Source organism: Alexandromys fortis, unplaced genomic scaffold (genome assembly GCF_014885135.2).
Source record: "Alexandromys fortis isolate MF-2015 unplaced genomic scaffold, M_Fortis_MF-2015_v1.1 scaffold_73, whole genome shotgun sequence".
NCBI lineage: Eukaryota > Metazoa > Chordata > Mammalia > Rodentia > Cricetidae > Alexandromys > Alexandromys fortis.
This window is the reverse complement of record NW_026067959.1, coordinates 6,689,636-6,705,421: the sequence shown is the minus strand read 5'-3', so window position 1 is coordinate 6,705,421 and position 15,786 is coordinate 6,689,636. Positions and strand designations below refer to the sequence as shown.

The window sequence follows — 15,786 nt, the reverse complement described above, 5'->3', positions numbered from 1 at the left end:
AGTTGAATATTTTCTTGCAACCAAAGATAATCAGGAGTTGTTTAAGAGCTACTGATGTTACGTGGTAAAGACACACTTCAGAATAACAGTGTAACCTGAAAGTGACCTGCTATGCCCTTTGGTTCCATTTAGCTTCTCCAGCACACACTTGGTAGCCTTCATAGGTGGTAGGTCACAGGAATAGGAACCTTTTTCATCATAGGAGAAAAAGAATCTAAGTCTAATTAGAACAAAATAGTTTCAATGAGTTTTTTATTAGCAACAAGGAGAAATAATATTCATGTGATCCAGTACATGCAAATCTTCTTGAAATATCAAGGAAATAAAGTCTTCAGACATGAAATAAAAATGAAATAAAGCAATCCCCTGTTCTTAAGATCCAAGACAAATTTCCTGTGAATTTGGAATCACAGCATCCATTTATCCTCCTTTTTCTCACAACATCTTCTACCCTAGTGACCCCAAATGATTCGGACCTGACTCTTCTGAACACATCGAAGGTAGCCGAAGATAGCCCAACAGAAGGCAAGGGTGCACTGAGTTAGTGGGGTCCTGAAGGATGTTGGAGAGTTTGCTTCTCCTCCACCTAAGAGTCACACCTTCTCCTTTGGGCATACGCCTTATTTCAGTGTGTGGGATAATAACAACTATTTTCTGGAACTGAGATGAACATTTTTATTTACAAAGCTGCCTTTTATTCCCTGACATAGCATAGCTGATAAACAAAATTTTGATATCAGTTTTCCCTCCCAGAAGCAGTTTGCAGAAGTAGAAAAAAAAAAAAAAACCAACAACAGGACAATCAGGCAAACTTGAAGGGTTTTTTTTTGAAAGAAAGTTAAAATGTCAAATGTATTATACATATAATGTGTAATTGTAAAATTTCACATCTACTGAGGGACCAGCACTAAGGCATCCTTCTGTTCTGTGACTTGAAAGGCAGGAGGCATAGCCATAGTCTAAGGTCCTTTTGCAGATAGCATGCTGTTATAGTCCCTAGTTGGCTCTCCAGAATTCTTTTCCAGGAATCACCAAAGGAAGCAGATATTGTGGAAAATCCTGACACCAAATTCCAATCTTATGATAATAACTAAAAATTTTAGGAATATATACTTTTAAAAAACACACTAGTATATATAGAGGTGATTGGGCTGTGCTTGAAGACCATATATTTTTACATCAAATATTTCTACATATAGTTTTGCAATTTGTTTTTTTCTTTCATGAAGATGAAACATACATGGAACAACCAAGTGAAAAATTAGCTTCACTTTAAAAATTCATGTAAAAGTTACTGACTCTGAAGGCTGCTCCCAGGATTCTTTTTAAATCTATTATTTCATAAACTCTCTGATAATTTGGGTAATTAGAATATGTCACTATTTTATTTTAATTTATTAATAAGTAAGTTTCTTGATCACTTGTTATGATGTAACTTGTCATAAAAAGCCATGGTAATTTCTTACATTCTGGCTCCTTTAATATGAAAATTCTTACACAACCCTAACTTAGCATTTTACTAATGGTTGTGTTATTTTCCTTTGGTAATGTGTTCTTATCGCAATAAATACCTAAGCATTGGTAGGCACAGTATTGTCAGGGTGGTAATCCCAGTAGTAGGAAGACAGAGGTTGTCTGGTCTCTGGGGGCTTGAGGCCAGCTTGGTCTTTGTAGCAAGTTCTAGGTCAGGGCTGCATAGTGAGACCTCGGTTTCAAAGCAAAACAACGAGAACAGCACCCCGAGTTCCCCAAGCTGGCAAACAAGCAAACCCCAGAAGTATTGGTGTAAGATGGCGGTGGGACTGTGCTAACAGAGCCGCCTCTGCTTTGACAGGATCATGCAGACATTCGTTACTCAGCAGTGGAAACAGAGCAAGGAAAAGTCCAGTTGCCTGCATGGTAAGAAGCTGTCGGAGAAGAAGGTGAAGTCGCCTCTGCATTTGTTTTCTACCTTGCGCAGGTTGGTAACAGGCGTCTTCATCTTTGTCTGACTGCTCTGCCCTTAGAGCCCCGCTATACCCAGTGCGAAGGATTCTTTCTCGCCTACATGTCTGTTTTCTTTGTGATTTCCAACAAATTACAGGAGTCCCGTCAAAAACATAGGTGTGCTTATTTATTTTTAATCAGTATGGGTAAAGTTTACTAAAGTTAGATTTTGTTTTCGCATGATGAAAAGAGTCCTCCACATTTCAGTTCTTCGTGGAGTTCTGGGATAGGTTAGAGGGAGGAACCATGCTGGAATCTTCTTGTGTTTGTGAGATGTGGTTTCATTCCAGTGACGCATTCTGCACCCGTCTCTGGTTTGGGTCCTAACGGGGATTGTTGATGAGGTGGCAGCGTATGTCCCCTGGTTGAACTGGGGCGCTGACGCTAGGTCCAGTTTCCTCCCGTGTTAATTGTTGCTCGTCTCCAAGGTCGCCCAGCTATCCTCCCCCTGGTTGTGGCAAAAGCAAATCCAAACTGAAATCTGAACAAGACGGCATCTCCAAAACACACAAGCTGTTGAGGAGGACTTGTTCCAGCACTGTCAAAGCTGATGACGTGTGCGCCAAGTCGCACAGGACCTTCGGGCGCTCGCTGTCCAGCGACCCCAGGGCCGAGCAGGCGATGTCTACCCTCAAATCGCACAAACTCTTGGGCCGGCCCTGCCCCACAGCGGGCAAGCAGGAGGACTGCCTCACGCTCAAGTCGCATAAATTATTGACTCGCTCTTGTTCTGGAGACCCGCGATGTGAGCACAGCAGCAACTTGAAGCCCCACAAACTGCTAAGCAGGTCTTACTCCAGCAATCTCAGAATGGAAGAGTTATACGGGCTGAAAAACCACAAATTGCTCAGCAAGTCTTACTCCGGCGCCCCCAAGTCATCGAAAACCGAGCATTTCAAGGAACCCAACGCAGAGGGCAGGAGGCTCTCGCTTACCTCAGGGCTTATCGGTATTTTAACACCATCATCGTCTTCTTCCCAGCCTCCCGTGCGTAAATACTTCTTTCATCTTGCCTTCTTAAATGTAGCTAAGGGACAGGAGACTTGTATGCATTTTTATGAGACCTGAGAGAGGAAAAACACAAGATCCGTTTAATTTGTTTTGTTTTTAAATTTGCTGTTTTTTTTTTTTTTTTTTTTTGGGGGGGGGTGGATATTATAGCTGGCGCAGAACAGTTAGCATTGGTTCTGGGGAAAAAATGCAATCACTCACTTCCTGTCTGGTTTGTGTTCCTACCACTGAATTCTATTAAGAACAGAAGGAATTCAGCTAGATTTACAAAGTTTTTGATCTGTATTAAGTAGGTTATTTATCGTTTCTTCCACCACGTGAGTAGTGGAGGACCACACTTGTCTTATAGTTAAGCATAATATTTTAGTTCTATATTAGAGAATGCTGTCTGTGAACATTTGGTTGGTGCTAGCGTTCAAGAGTTTCACATGAAGATTTGCTCAATGTCCATTTTATGCTAAAGCAGTTCTTTCTGGGGGGAGTGGGAGGATGTGGGTCCAGGTGATGTCTGTACGGTTGATATTGACTGTGGATCAACCCTACATCAACTTTACCTCTCTAGTGATTGGCACAGCCAGCTTCAGACAGACTTAACTTACACAAGTAGTTACATATTCGAAAATGGTTGAAAGGTTTTGTTTGCGGTTTTAGACATGTGCATGTTGTGAATGTCAATTTAATGATTCATATGCTAAGCCAGCCATATGTTAGTTGACAAAACAAGAGGCTGATTTTAGTCATCTTTACATAGATTTCTCCCTACAATTGATTACAAATACTTGCTTGAGGAAAACTTGATAGTCTTTATAATTTTAATGAATACACTAGAAGCTTATTTAAGGGTATGCCTATCAGTTCCACAAAGGAATGTTTCCCATGATAGTTTCACCTCAGAAGGATAATTTCAGATAATTTGTGAAAGAAAACAGACTTTTCCCCCATGTACTTAGCCTGCCAATTGGTTTAGTACTGGGCCTTTCGCTAGCCGCTGTTTTATTTTCCTTGGAGGAATCATTGAAGCTGATAGTATTTGAAAATTCTAACGATGGTATGGTTTTTTTTTTTTGATCAGTAATAGAATAAACTAACTTTCTTTTTGTGTAACAATGACAGGTATTTTTACTAAAGGATGGGAACCTAAGAATATCATTTTGTTTAGGCAAATATAGTTGATTATATATATCATATACATATAACATATATAATATAATATATAATATATCATATAATATTACAAAATTGGTCCATAAGGAAGTCTAATATTTTAATATCATAATAGCTGACAATACTCATGTGATCATCTGCATTTACTTCTGAAAATGGGAAAAGCTATTACTTCTATATTCTCCCTAATAAAAAGTTACTTTTTAAAAACTTTGCTTTTTATAGACAAATGGTGCAAAATGCATTCCAATCCGAGACCGCGGCTTCCTGGTGCAGGTATGAGTTAAGATCCTTCACGGTGGGAGCACCTGGTCCTGGCTGGGTTTCCCTGTCATCCGAGAACCTTACTGGCTTCTTTTCTTGTATCGTTCTATTCAGACAATTGAGTTTGCCGAGCAGCGGATCCCTGTGTTGAATGAATACTGTGTGGTTTGTGATGAGCCACACGTGTTCCAGAATGGCCCCATGCTTCGGGTAAGTATCCACTGATGGAATTCCTGTGTTAGCATGGAAGAGAAGTGAAAGCATCCCAATATAAAAACAAGGAGATGTAGTTTAAAATAAACCTACGTCTCCCCAGGGCAAACTTTTCATATATGCTAAGTGGTATCATTTGGAAGGAAAGGAGTTAGTATTGCTTCTGGAAGTATCTGTGAAAGAGTAAGTAATTTCTCTCATTAAGATCGTGTTCCTTATGTCTGTCATCAGTGTGTTCATTTGCGTCTACTTCTATATTGGCAACAAGTTTCATAAACTTTATATTTATGTTTATTTAACAACACATAGCTCTGGAAACAGCATTTAATAATGTTTAAAAGCTAAGATGCTTTGATGTGTTTGTTCAAAACCCCCAAATTTGAGCTATCTGTTCCATGCAAATGTGAACAGGCACACGGTAGTGCTGGGAAAGTCAGAAGGGAATCTGAAACTGCCAAGTTAATGCCATAGTTGTCAAATCACCAATGAAGTATGGAAATGGAAATCAATGGACATGTGTACTTTGGAGGGTGAATTACCCAATTTAAAAACTGAATTTATTTCACAATAATGACTTTATAAAATTTTAATCAATAAAATGTTGCCAAAAGTCAGTTTTTAAATTGACGTTTATGTACTACTTGGGGTGGCGGGAATGAGAGCTTTTAACATAGGCTCTTGGATTTGAACACCTGGTCTCCAGTTGGTGGTGTTATTTGGGGAGCTTATAGAACATTAGGAGTCAGGGCCTTGCTGGAGGAACTTCATCACTAGGGGAGGCCTCTTGCTATGCCTTCCCTGTCCATCTAGTTCCCTGCAGCAAAACCAACCCTTCCTTCTCTAAGGAGTTTTAGGCATGGTACTTCATCTGAGCAACAGAAAAGCAATCAATACAATTTCTAAGTCACTAATGTGCACAGTTAGGTGATGTTTAATATAATCATGGTTTTAACCGTCATCACTAATTCCAGAATATTTTCATTACCTAAGGAAGAACCCTGAACTGCTAACAGGCCTCTGCACTCTCTCCCTTTCGTGGTGCCCTGGAAACCACTGATTTCATCTCCTTTACTGTAGGGTTGTATGCTCCCAAGTTTCATCCTTGCAGTGTGGATCAATACTCTGTTCCCATTTATCATCCAATATTCCATTTTATGGATGGACACTGCAGATGGGATTATCCATTCATCAGCTGATGGAATCTCCATGACCTCTGTTTGCTGTCTTCTGAACAGTTTGTGTACTGACTGCCTCCTTCCTACTATCTGTATATGACCGTTCACTTTCTCCACATCTGTATTCCTTCTCCTTTCTTCTTCAAAAGAGTATGTAGTGGTTTATGTGTGTAGACAGTCCAGTGTGTATGAATCTAGCTCTTTGGTTTTTGAAATACTGTCATAATGAGAGATAACTTGGAGAATGTTTTCATGCTTTTTGACTATTTGTATATCTCTAGAGAAATGTCTGTTCAAACCTTTCCTTATTTTTATATTGAGTTATTTTAATTTTTATTACTGAGTAGCAATTATTTTCTATTCTGGATATCATATCTTTATTACTAGATCTTTATCATATATAAATGATGAAGACCCTATTTTTATGCTTTTCTGTTTTGATCCAGTAAAGTTTTATACTTTGCTGTGTGCCTAAGGAACCACCACATAATTAAAAGCCACACCAGTACAAATGCTTTTTTCTAAGAGTCTTATACCTGGTCTCACATTTAAGTGAGTTGTTGCTTTGAAGTTATTTTTTGTCATAGATATGAGGTTGTGGTTTAGATATGTGTGTTGCAGGTATGGACCCAGTTTCTCTAATGTATTTCTTTAAAATACTATTATTTATTGATTGTGGTCCTTTGAAAATCATCTGCCCATAAATATATTAAGATTTTCTGGACTATGCATTTTATTTCCACAGATCGTAATGTCTGCAGTTAGGCCAGGAATACACTGTCTTGGTTTATATAGATAGATTTGTAGTAAGACTGAAATCAAAAAAGTATAATTAGCTTTGTTCTCCTTTTCTCAGATAGTTTTGGTGAGTTGGTCTCCCTTGCTTTGCTCTATCAGTCCTGTGGTCATCTTGTCCATTTTTGCAAATAAAAGCATAAAATCAGTCGGTATTTATATATGTTTGCATTTAGCCTTGCATCAGTTTGAGAATTATTCTGTAAGTTTGCTGAATTTCTTTATTAGTTCTAATAACTTATTTTTGGTTTCTTTTAACGACCCTCTGTTGAAGATATCTTAGCTTCTTTTTCCTGTTGCTGTGATACTTAAGGTAGCTGATGAGCCAGCTCATGATTAAGAGATACTCAAGAAAGAATGTTGAACCCACTGATTGGTTCAGAGATACTCGAGAAAGGCTAGTGAGCCCACTCATTGGTTCAGAGATATTTAAGGAAGGCTGGGCCACCAGGTCATTGGTTAAGAGGTTCTTTAGGAAGACCTCAGCCCAGTGGTTAAAAGATAGTCAACATAGAAAAAGAAGTGACTTATTTTTGGCTCATAACCTGGGAGGTCCTAGTCCATAGTAAGCTGGTTACATTACTTTGACATATGGTGTGGCAGTGTATGATTGCAGGCAAATGAGATGCAGAACTGCACACCTCCTGTCTCAGGAGCAAGAGAGAACAGAGTGGATGACATCCCATGCTGCCTCATGAGTACACATACTAATGACCTAGTAATTCCACTCTAGGCTCCACTTCTTAAAGCTTTACCATCTTCCCAAAGGACCTCTCTAGGGAGCAAGGCTTTAGCACATGGGGCTTTGAGCAGCACTCAAATCTGAACTACAGCAGTCTCTTTCAAGACAGAGTGCTATTGATTGTGTGGATCTAAAAAAAAAATATAACAGGACATTCATTTAACTGAGCTGTTTACTCCTATTTCTATTTAATTTATTTTTCTAACTGTTATTAAAAATAGAAGTACTAAGTTCTCCACCGTTGAGCAGTTCATTTTTTTACCTACAATTCTGCCCCTTTTTCCATTGTGTATTTTGGAGGTATGTGTGATTAGCATTCATTTACACAATTATATTACATATTCGTGATATCTTGTATCCGCTGTCTCTGTTGGCAGTTTTGTCCCGTTACTGTAATCTCTACAAGCTCTTCAGTCACCTCCTGCCTCTGCCTCTCTTCTCCATTCCTACTAACAAGAAAAGGGTGTTGGTTTCCTATTTATTTTCCATATGCATTATGTCTCTCCCAATTCATCTGTTTCTTTGATACTAGCCCTCTTTAGTGTGTTAGACTGCTATTTTCTAGGATCTCATATTAATTCCTGTGGTACAACATTGTAATCTGTTTTCATACTAATCATAAATTGAAAAATCTGTTTTAGATTAACGCCAACTTGATTTTAGTAGATTATCCTTGTGCGTGTCATTGAGGTGTGGGAATGACACACATGTCATAGCGCATGTGTGGAGATCAGAAGACAGCTTTGTGGTGTCACCCCTCTTCCTTTCCCCTCCATTGGGGTCCGGGGTTGAAGGTTATCAGGCTCGAGGGAAGCCCCGCACTGGCCAGTGTGTCTCGCTCCACACGTCTGGTCTTCCTCCCTTATGCCTCTAAGCACAAAGACACAATGCCACCAACATAGATCAGAAATTAGGATTTTATCTAGTGTGCCTTTTTTTTTCAGTGTTAACATTTAATTATTTAATTATATTTGCAGTCTTATACTAATGGTGGCTTGTTTATTAGATACAGAATTTTACCATGGTTCCCAGGATGGCTCAGGGTTTCTAGTGTGCCTTTATACTAGACAGAAACTGATCACAATGCTAGAAGTGAAAAATTGCACATACATACACTTGTTCGAATTTGTTTGTTTGTGTTTTGCCGTTTCTTGTTCTTACCCATGCTCATTGTTTTTGTATGTTCTGTCTAAGGCTCTTGGAGTATCAGCTTAAAATACTCCTTAATTTTTCCCAAGGGATGATTGCGCTAACGTTTTCAAGTTTGAAGGGCAGTAACATTGCACATAGAGTTATTTGTTGACTCTTCTCCTTGTTTTGATTGGAATTTCTCCTCTCCTTGATACTTTGTGCCATTGCATGCTTTTTGTGTTGATGGTCTCTGAAGAGAAATTAATTTTGTGTGAGTCTCTGTGCCCAAGTTTCCTCATATGGAGGAGCTCGCAGTTTTCTTCCGTCGTTGTTTTTCAGTAATTTTCTATAGTTCTGTTCTGATCTTTGGTTTTCTGAGACAAGATCTTTCACTGTAGCCCAGATTGGCCTGAAACTTACTGTGGAGTCTAGGCTAACCTGGAGCTTCTGGTGTTAGCCGCTCCAGTGCTGGTTTTATGTACGTGTGCATCAGCGGGGCTTTTGGTATTTTAATTAAGATTATGTGTTTATCCTGGTGGAGTTCATTGGACTGTCTTGGCGTGTAGGTTAATATTTTTTTTTCACAAATTTTCTATGTTGGGGAATATTTCATTAAGTATTCTTCCTACATATTTTTCTTCTCTTTCGGGACAACATCATTAATATATTTGTATAAGGTGGTACTGAGTAGACCTCTTAGCCTTGGTTTACTTCCTTCACTGTTCTGTTACTGATGTTACATTTCTCAGTTGGCCTACAATCAAACATTCCTGAATCCTCAGGTGCATTTATTGTGTCCCTCAGTGAGTTTTAGTTCAGTTTTTATGGTTGTCAACCCCAGAATTTATTTCCTTTTATAAATTCTATATATTGATTCTTTTGAAATACTTTATTTAGAGTTTGTTTTGGCTCTTTAATCATTTTGTAAAAGCTTCGTAGTCCAGAATCTGTGCATTTTTCTGAACTCTGTGTCTCAGTTGCCTATCTCCTGTACCTTGTCCTTACTTTATTATTTCTTTGCATGCCTCATTCCTCTTATGGGAAGCTAGACGTCCTGAATATACTAATGTAACAGCTTTGGAATCAGACCTCTGTCCTTTCTAGGATTTATTTCTTGATGAATTATCATCAAAAGTATTTGTTGAGCATTCCTTTAATGCTTAGACTGGTCTGTGTTTCCTCTTTGCAATAACAAAGCCAGCTTGAAATGATATTTAGTGCCGTCTCCTGAGTTTTGCTTACTTTTCTTTTCTCCTCCTCCTTTCCCTCTTCCTCCTCATCCTCCTCTTCTTCCTCAAAAAGCCAAGAATTTTCTATTTCATTCAAACTGGCTTCCATCTTGTGGCAATCCTGCCTGAGCCTCTCAAATGCTGAGTTTTGGCATACACCACCATGACTAACTAACTACAAGGTTTCCTTCAGCACATGGCGTCCTGGCCAAGAATGTGGCCCTCTGCGTTCCTAGGCGTGCGTAGAGGCCTTTCATGGTTCTCATGCTTCTTTTTCTTACTTAGCCTTTCCTCCAAAGCAGTTTTGTTGGCTTTGGTTGTTGCTTACTGCCTCTGTAATGACCAAAACACTGATTAATGTTAGGCTCTAATCCTGGGGATTAGATTTAGTACTAGCTGAGTTCCATCAGGCAGAAGCACACAATTGTTCTGAACTTGACTTCAGAGAGCCATCAGGCAGGGTCCATCATAGCCTTTTGGGAATGACCTCCCTTCTGCTTGTTCCAGTTTCAGGAAATGTGAGCTGCTTCTCATGGCTTCCGTTCTTACCAAGGTGTAACTGTTTGGAGTAAATGCTTCCTGCCTCACTACAGTATTTAATTCAGGTGGTTGAGGCAATTTTTGCTAGTTTTCTTTTTTAAAGCTTTATAGGGAGACAAAAGGTTGGGTTATCACTAAGCCATTTTTGTTGATAGTGGCCCACATTTCAGTGTTTAAAAATATGCGTTCTACTACATCTGTGTAGTAAAACTGGTTTTAGTTTGAGAAACAGTAAAATGTGGATAGATATCAAGGTAATGATTGACCTTGTGTGTGCCCTGATTATTCATTGAGGGGGGAGTCATTTCCCATTGTGGAGTAGGCACTGTGTGTGGATAGTTTGTTTAGTGCATCCTTAGTTGATGTTTTCAAGCAAAACTCTAGTGATTTACTCCTGTGGGTCAAATAAGGTTTTTTTTTTGGTTTTTTTCTTTTTTTGATTCACAAGGATTAAATAATTTGTTCAACATTGTGCAGATAGTGTGTCTGTATGCTGAGCTTTGAGCCTGATTCTGTTCAACTTCTGGGCTCTCCATCTTTAACATTAATTAAAGCATTGGTGGGTTGAAGGTGCCGTGGCAGATTCTGTTCCACGTTTTCCGGGGAATCACAAAAGATCATCTTGTTCTTCAGAAGATGCTGAAGAAGATAAACCACCCAGCCCATAAATAAATGATGTTATCAGAGGTTTTTAATATCTCAAGATTCACCTGGGTAAATAGCCATTCTATTAGCATAATTGTCAGATCTTATGATTTATTTCCCTTTATTCAAGGAAAACAGATGAAAAATTATTCTCCTAAGCCATATACTATTTTTTGAAAGTCTACCTTTATTTTTTCCTCAGAATAAAATATATGGAGCTGAAGCAGCATGTATTTGTTAAATTGTTATGCAATTTAAAAGAAGAATGTCCACTTGACTCATTAACTATCAGAACTCTTGTTGTCTCTACATGCAGCTCTTAGAAACTGCAGTCCTTTTCTGCCGACGTTCATGCTTTGACCTTGAGTTTATCCATGGCAGTGCTGGCTCCACTGTAGAAAACAACAGGAATTCATCAATACCAGGCACTCTTTAAGTACTTTTTATGTGTGCAAAGTACTTTATGTGGTTGTCAATATTTAACCCTCATACTAGCTCTGTGAGTTATTATTATCCCCACTTCACAGGTGAGGCATGAGACATTTATTCAGTGTTCCTCTGCTGGTAAGTGATAAAGACAGGGCTCGAGCCAGGCAGAGTGACACCAGGACAGACTCTCTCTCAGCTTGCACACTCAAAGGACCATGCTTACGTCCTTGAGGTTCACGGCACACATGATTGGCAGCTTCCACTCTGTAGTTTCATGGCTGGCAATTCATTCCTATAAGTGGCGAAGATACCACAGTTAACTCTTAATATTCGTTCTGTTGCATTCCAAATTTTGTTTGATTTGTTCCCGCATCAGTGAAGGTTGGAGAGAAGAAAAATCTTCTGAATAAATATTATATATAGCTAGGAATTAGGTGGTTAAATGTTGCTGTGACATAGCCGACGGAAATCAGACAAGTGACTTTGGCTTTTTAAATAATGACATAAATGACTTAAAATCAAATCAAGTAATTACAATCAAAGTCATTTCTCCTGTTTGAAGGGAGATAAATAGAAAGAACCATTTCTTAAATCCATTAACAGATGCTTTTCTTAATTTAGGCAATCTTATGTTTTTTCCTGTATTTCTACTGTATTTACATTTCAGTATATTTTCCTGTAAATTTAAGAGTTACATATATTTTCTTAAGAAATTTTAAACCGTGATTCACTGACCATTGGTTCAGCCCTGTGACCTTTTTCTAGCCGTGATAAATCCCTAAATAGGTGCCTTATAACACAGCTGGTTGTTTAGGAGACTAAACCACGAGTGGCTTCCATGGATTTCCCATCCTAAGATCTTTATCTTCCCTGCTTAGATTATTTCTCATATTTTCCTTGAAGTCTGGTTTTCTTAAGATGTTGTAAATGCCCTTTGCGAATCTGCCTTTGGAGTCCTGTAATGTTGGTCCCTGCTTGCGTTCTTGCTACTCTGCTCAGAGGACTCGGTTAGTAGTGCTTTGCATCCTTCCTGAAATGCACTTAAAGCTATTTAGAAGTGTTCCAGCGCTCTGTTTTCTCTGTGTTACAACGTTTCTAAATGATACTTCCTGGTAAGCCCTGACAAAAACACGAGAATCTGTATAACAGCTTGCAATAACACCCAAGAGTTCATACATACAGTCTACAGTCCGGGATAACTTGACAGTACATGGATTGCTATCAGAAATCCAACCCAAAGCTACTGATAAATCTGTCCTCCTTCAATGCACTAGAGTGTCGGTGTAGCATGCATTTTAGAGATGCCTTCAAGTGTTACAGAAAGCAGAAAAGTAAGGGGTTGGTGCCTGAAAGCCTCTATTTCCTAGTGCCTTCACCTTGCGACTTTGCTGATGTGTCTTTCATGACCCTTTCTTGGGAGCTGCTGACCTCTGCAGGGAAAAAAAAAAAAAAAAAAAAAAAAAAAAAAAAAAAAAAAAAACCTCCATCTGTGTGAGGTATCGCGGTTATACTCACTGATACTGGCTGTCAGTCTGTGTCTGGATTAAGAGGCACTTTTGCCATTTTCCACACCACCATACATGCTGGTAAAGAGTTATAGTCATGGTCGGCTGCCTTTACTGCATCAGGGCTGTGGCGAGGCAAAGCCTCATAGGGCAGCAGCATGTGGCAGAAGAGGAAGCAAAGAGAGGCAGAGGGAGAGAGGCGTGACCTACTTTTCTTTCTTTTTTTTTTTTTTTGCCATTTACACATTAGCATCAGGCCATTTATTACAAAACACTATACACTTTCCACTGCAGGCGGGTTATATATTGACAGCATATTTCTGCAGATAAGACAGTGAATACACTCTCCAATCCATGTTGATTAGGAATAGTTTTTCTAGTTTTAAATATTAGCCAGACACAGAAAAAAGTTGGACTGTAAGGCCTGGGTGCACAGTCTTGATGGAACCAGTTAATATGTGCATTTCACTGATCCTTGGTGACCTACTTTTCAAAGGCAAGGCCCAGAGACCTTCTTCTCCCGGTCTGCTAGTACTCCCATTTTTCAGCCCTTCTCAACAGTTTGGTCAATTATTAACCACTTAGTTCATTGATCCTTTGATTTGGTTGTATGTCCTTCATCTATTCACCTCCTAAAAGCCTTCCAAATCACCCTTCCTTCTGAACACTGCACCAGAGACCAAGCATCCATCCAGCAGCCAAGCCTGCCTTGCAAGCACACCTCTGCCCTGTGCCATTTTGGTCTCTGTTCATGGGGAGTAAAAATTCCCCCACTCGAACATCTGTCTCAACTGCCAAACACTCAAAGCCTTGTCTGTGAAACTGGAAATCCAGTGAACAAAAGCATAAGGATGTCGTTCTTAGCACGTTAACATTTATTCTCATTCTTTCAACGCTATTTTTAAGTCAAAAATTTACATTTAAACTGATTTTTTTCTCTTTTTATTTGGAAACACTTCAGCAGTATTTTAACATTTTTGATCCATTAAATGTATAAAATGCTATATGACATACTATAGACAGTCCTTAATAAATATTTTAGCATTTTTATCCAGTACTTTTATATGCGTTGACATAAAGCTACTGTGAGGACAGCTGGAGTAATTTAATTTACTTTGTTTACCACTAAATTAGCTCTCCATTCCTAAAGGAAATGTTTATAATGTTGTCCAACTTTCTTACCAACTCCTGGAGGTGGCTGTTACTTTATTTCTCATTTTCCAGATTTGCAAACAGCTGCATATAAGCTCCAGGGTCAACGAGATCCAGTTGTGTGTTTTATACACTGGGATTACATGAAATATTTAGTTTGAACAAAAAGATCATAGAAGACGTGTTTGAAAACCGTTCCCAACACCACGCTTTACTCTCTACATAAATGCAGAGCAAAATCCTCTAGAGTTGTAACATTTCTATTCTCAGTAAAGGGTAATTTAAATTCATTGAAAACACAAATTTCTTAAAATACAGTTAGGTTCTAAAATATTCTTTGAGGCTTAGAAACTGTTTTTATTGCTCACATTTAAATTCTTTTGATTCAAAAAATTTAAATGTATTCATCTTAGCTGAAAGATCTACAATAATAAATCATATTTTAAGGAGACATATACAAGTTTTAAGTTGGTAAATAATGGATATCATGTAGTAAATAAATACATGTTGCCAATAGAGGGACTTGCTATGGTTTTATAATCTAAATTGTAGGGAGTTGACTCCTCCAAGACAACACACAGTTACTAAATCTTAGCAGCACGTACTAAAACAAAAAAGAAAAATATTAATAATTAGACTTGATTATATGATTTCTATGAAAGAATGTGAAATACACTCATCATTACACTGAAATCTTCATAAATGCTAAGTGGTTATATAGGATTTAGAACTGAAACTGTGTTATCTGTGTAACTGTCCATCATGACGGTTTTTTCATGAGGAGTACACAAGAATCATTTCAGAGTGGGAAGAAGGTAGTCTACAGTGTAACCCTTTGCACGGTGCCAAGGGGGAATGATTCCATTTCTCTTCTTTGAGTATGACCCTCTTTCTGGATGTAGAAAAGTCTGATATTATTGTTTATTGCTTTAGAATTTTGATGAATGTACATAATATACTTTGAGGATATCAATTCCATATTTCTCATACAACTCCTTCCAATGATACCCCCATATCCTACTGCCAATTTCATGTCCTCCTTCCATAGCCCCTAAGATCAACCAGTGTTGTCCATATATGCAAGTCTCTAGAGCCATTCCTAGGGTATGTGCGTTCTACCTGAGGCCGCTTCCCTGAAAATCGTTGACACTGGCTACCTCAGCTGTCTTCAGTTGTCAAAGCACCTCAGCTGGGGTTGGAGCTCATGGTATTCTCCTCCATCTACGCTGGGATTCTAACTGGTTTTATCTTGTGCAAGTCTCATGTGAGCATCTGTAGTTGTTGCAAGTTCCTGAGTGTAATGGCTCTGGCATGTCCAGAAAACACTTTCTTAGCAATCCTCCTCTACCTCTGGCTCTTAACATCCTTCTGCCATCAGGGGTGTAAGATCCAGAGGGGATGGGAGGACACCAAGAAAACAAATCTTTCCAAAATCAACATGAGCAAAGCTCTTAAGAACTCACAGAGACCGAAGCAGCATACACAGGGCCCACACAGGTCTGCATCAGGTCGTCTGTGTATATATTATAGCTTCCAGGTTAGTGTTTTTATGGAGTTCCTGAACATGTGAACAAATTGGTCTCTGATTCTTTTGCCTTCTCTTGGGCTCCCTTTTCTTCTGTTTGTTTGTCTTGGTCAGCTCCAATGTGTTCGTTTTTGTTTTGTTCCATTTCATAGTATTTTAATTATCCTTTTGATGCCTGTTTGTTTTCTAATCAGAGAGAGAAAGGGAGTGGATCTGCATGGCTGGGGAGGCGTGAAGAAACTGGGAGGGAAATTGTAGCCAGGATATATTACTTGAGAAA

At 38.8% G+C, this 15,786-nt stretch overlaps 1 protein-coding gene across 2 annotated transcripts in view; it reads left to right on the top strand.

Annotated features, from left to right (window-relative positions):
- Positions 1-15,786, top strand: part of Parp8 (poly(ADP-ribose) polymerase family member 8) — a 164,941-nt gene that overhangs the window by 117,202 nt on the left and 31,953 nt on the right. For both annotated transcript variants that reach the window (XM_050152799.1, XM_050152798.1), the window contains exons 12-15: positions 1,835-1,960; positions 2,415-2,973; positions 4,387-4,437; positions 4,540-4,635. In XM_050152799.1, coding sequence (XP_050008756.1) covers positions 1,835-1,960; positions 2,415-2,973; positions 4,387-4,437; positions 4,540-4,635 — 832 coding nt within the window. The remainder of the gene's footprint in view (positions 1-1,834; positions 1,961-2,414; positions 2,974-4,386; positions 4,438-4,539; positions 4,636-15,786) is intronic.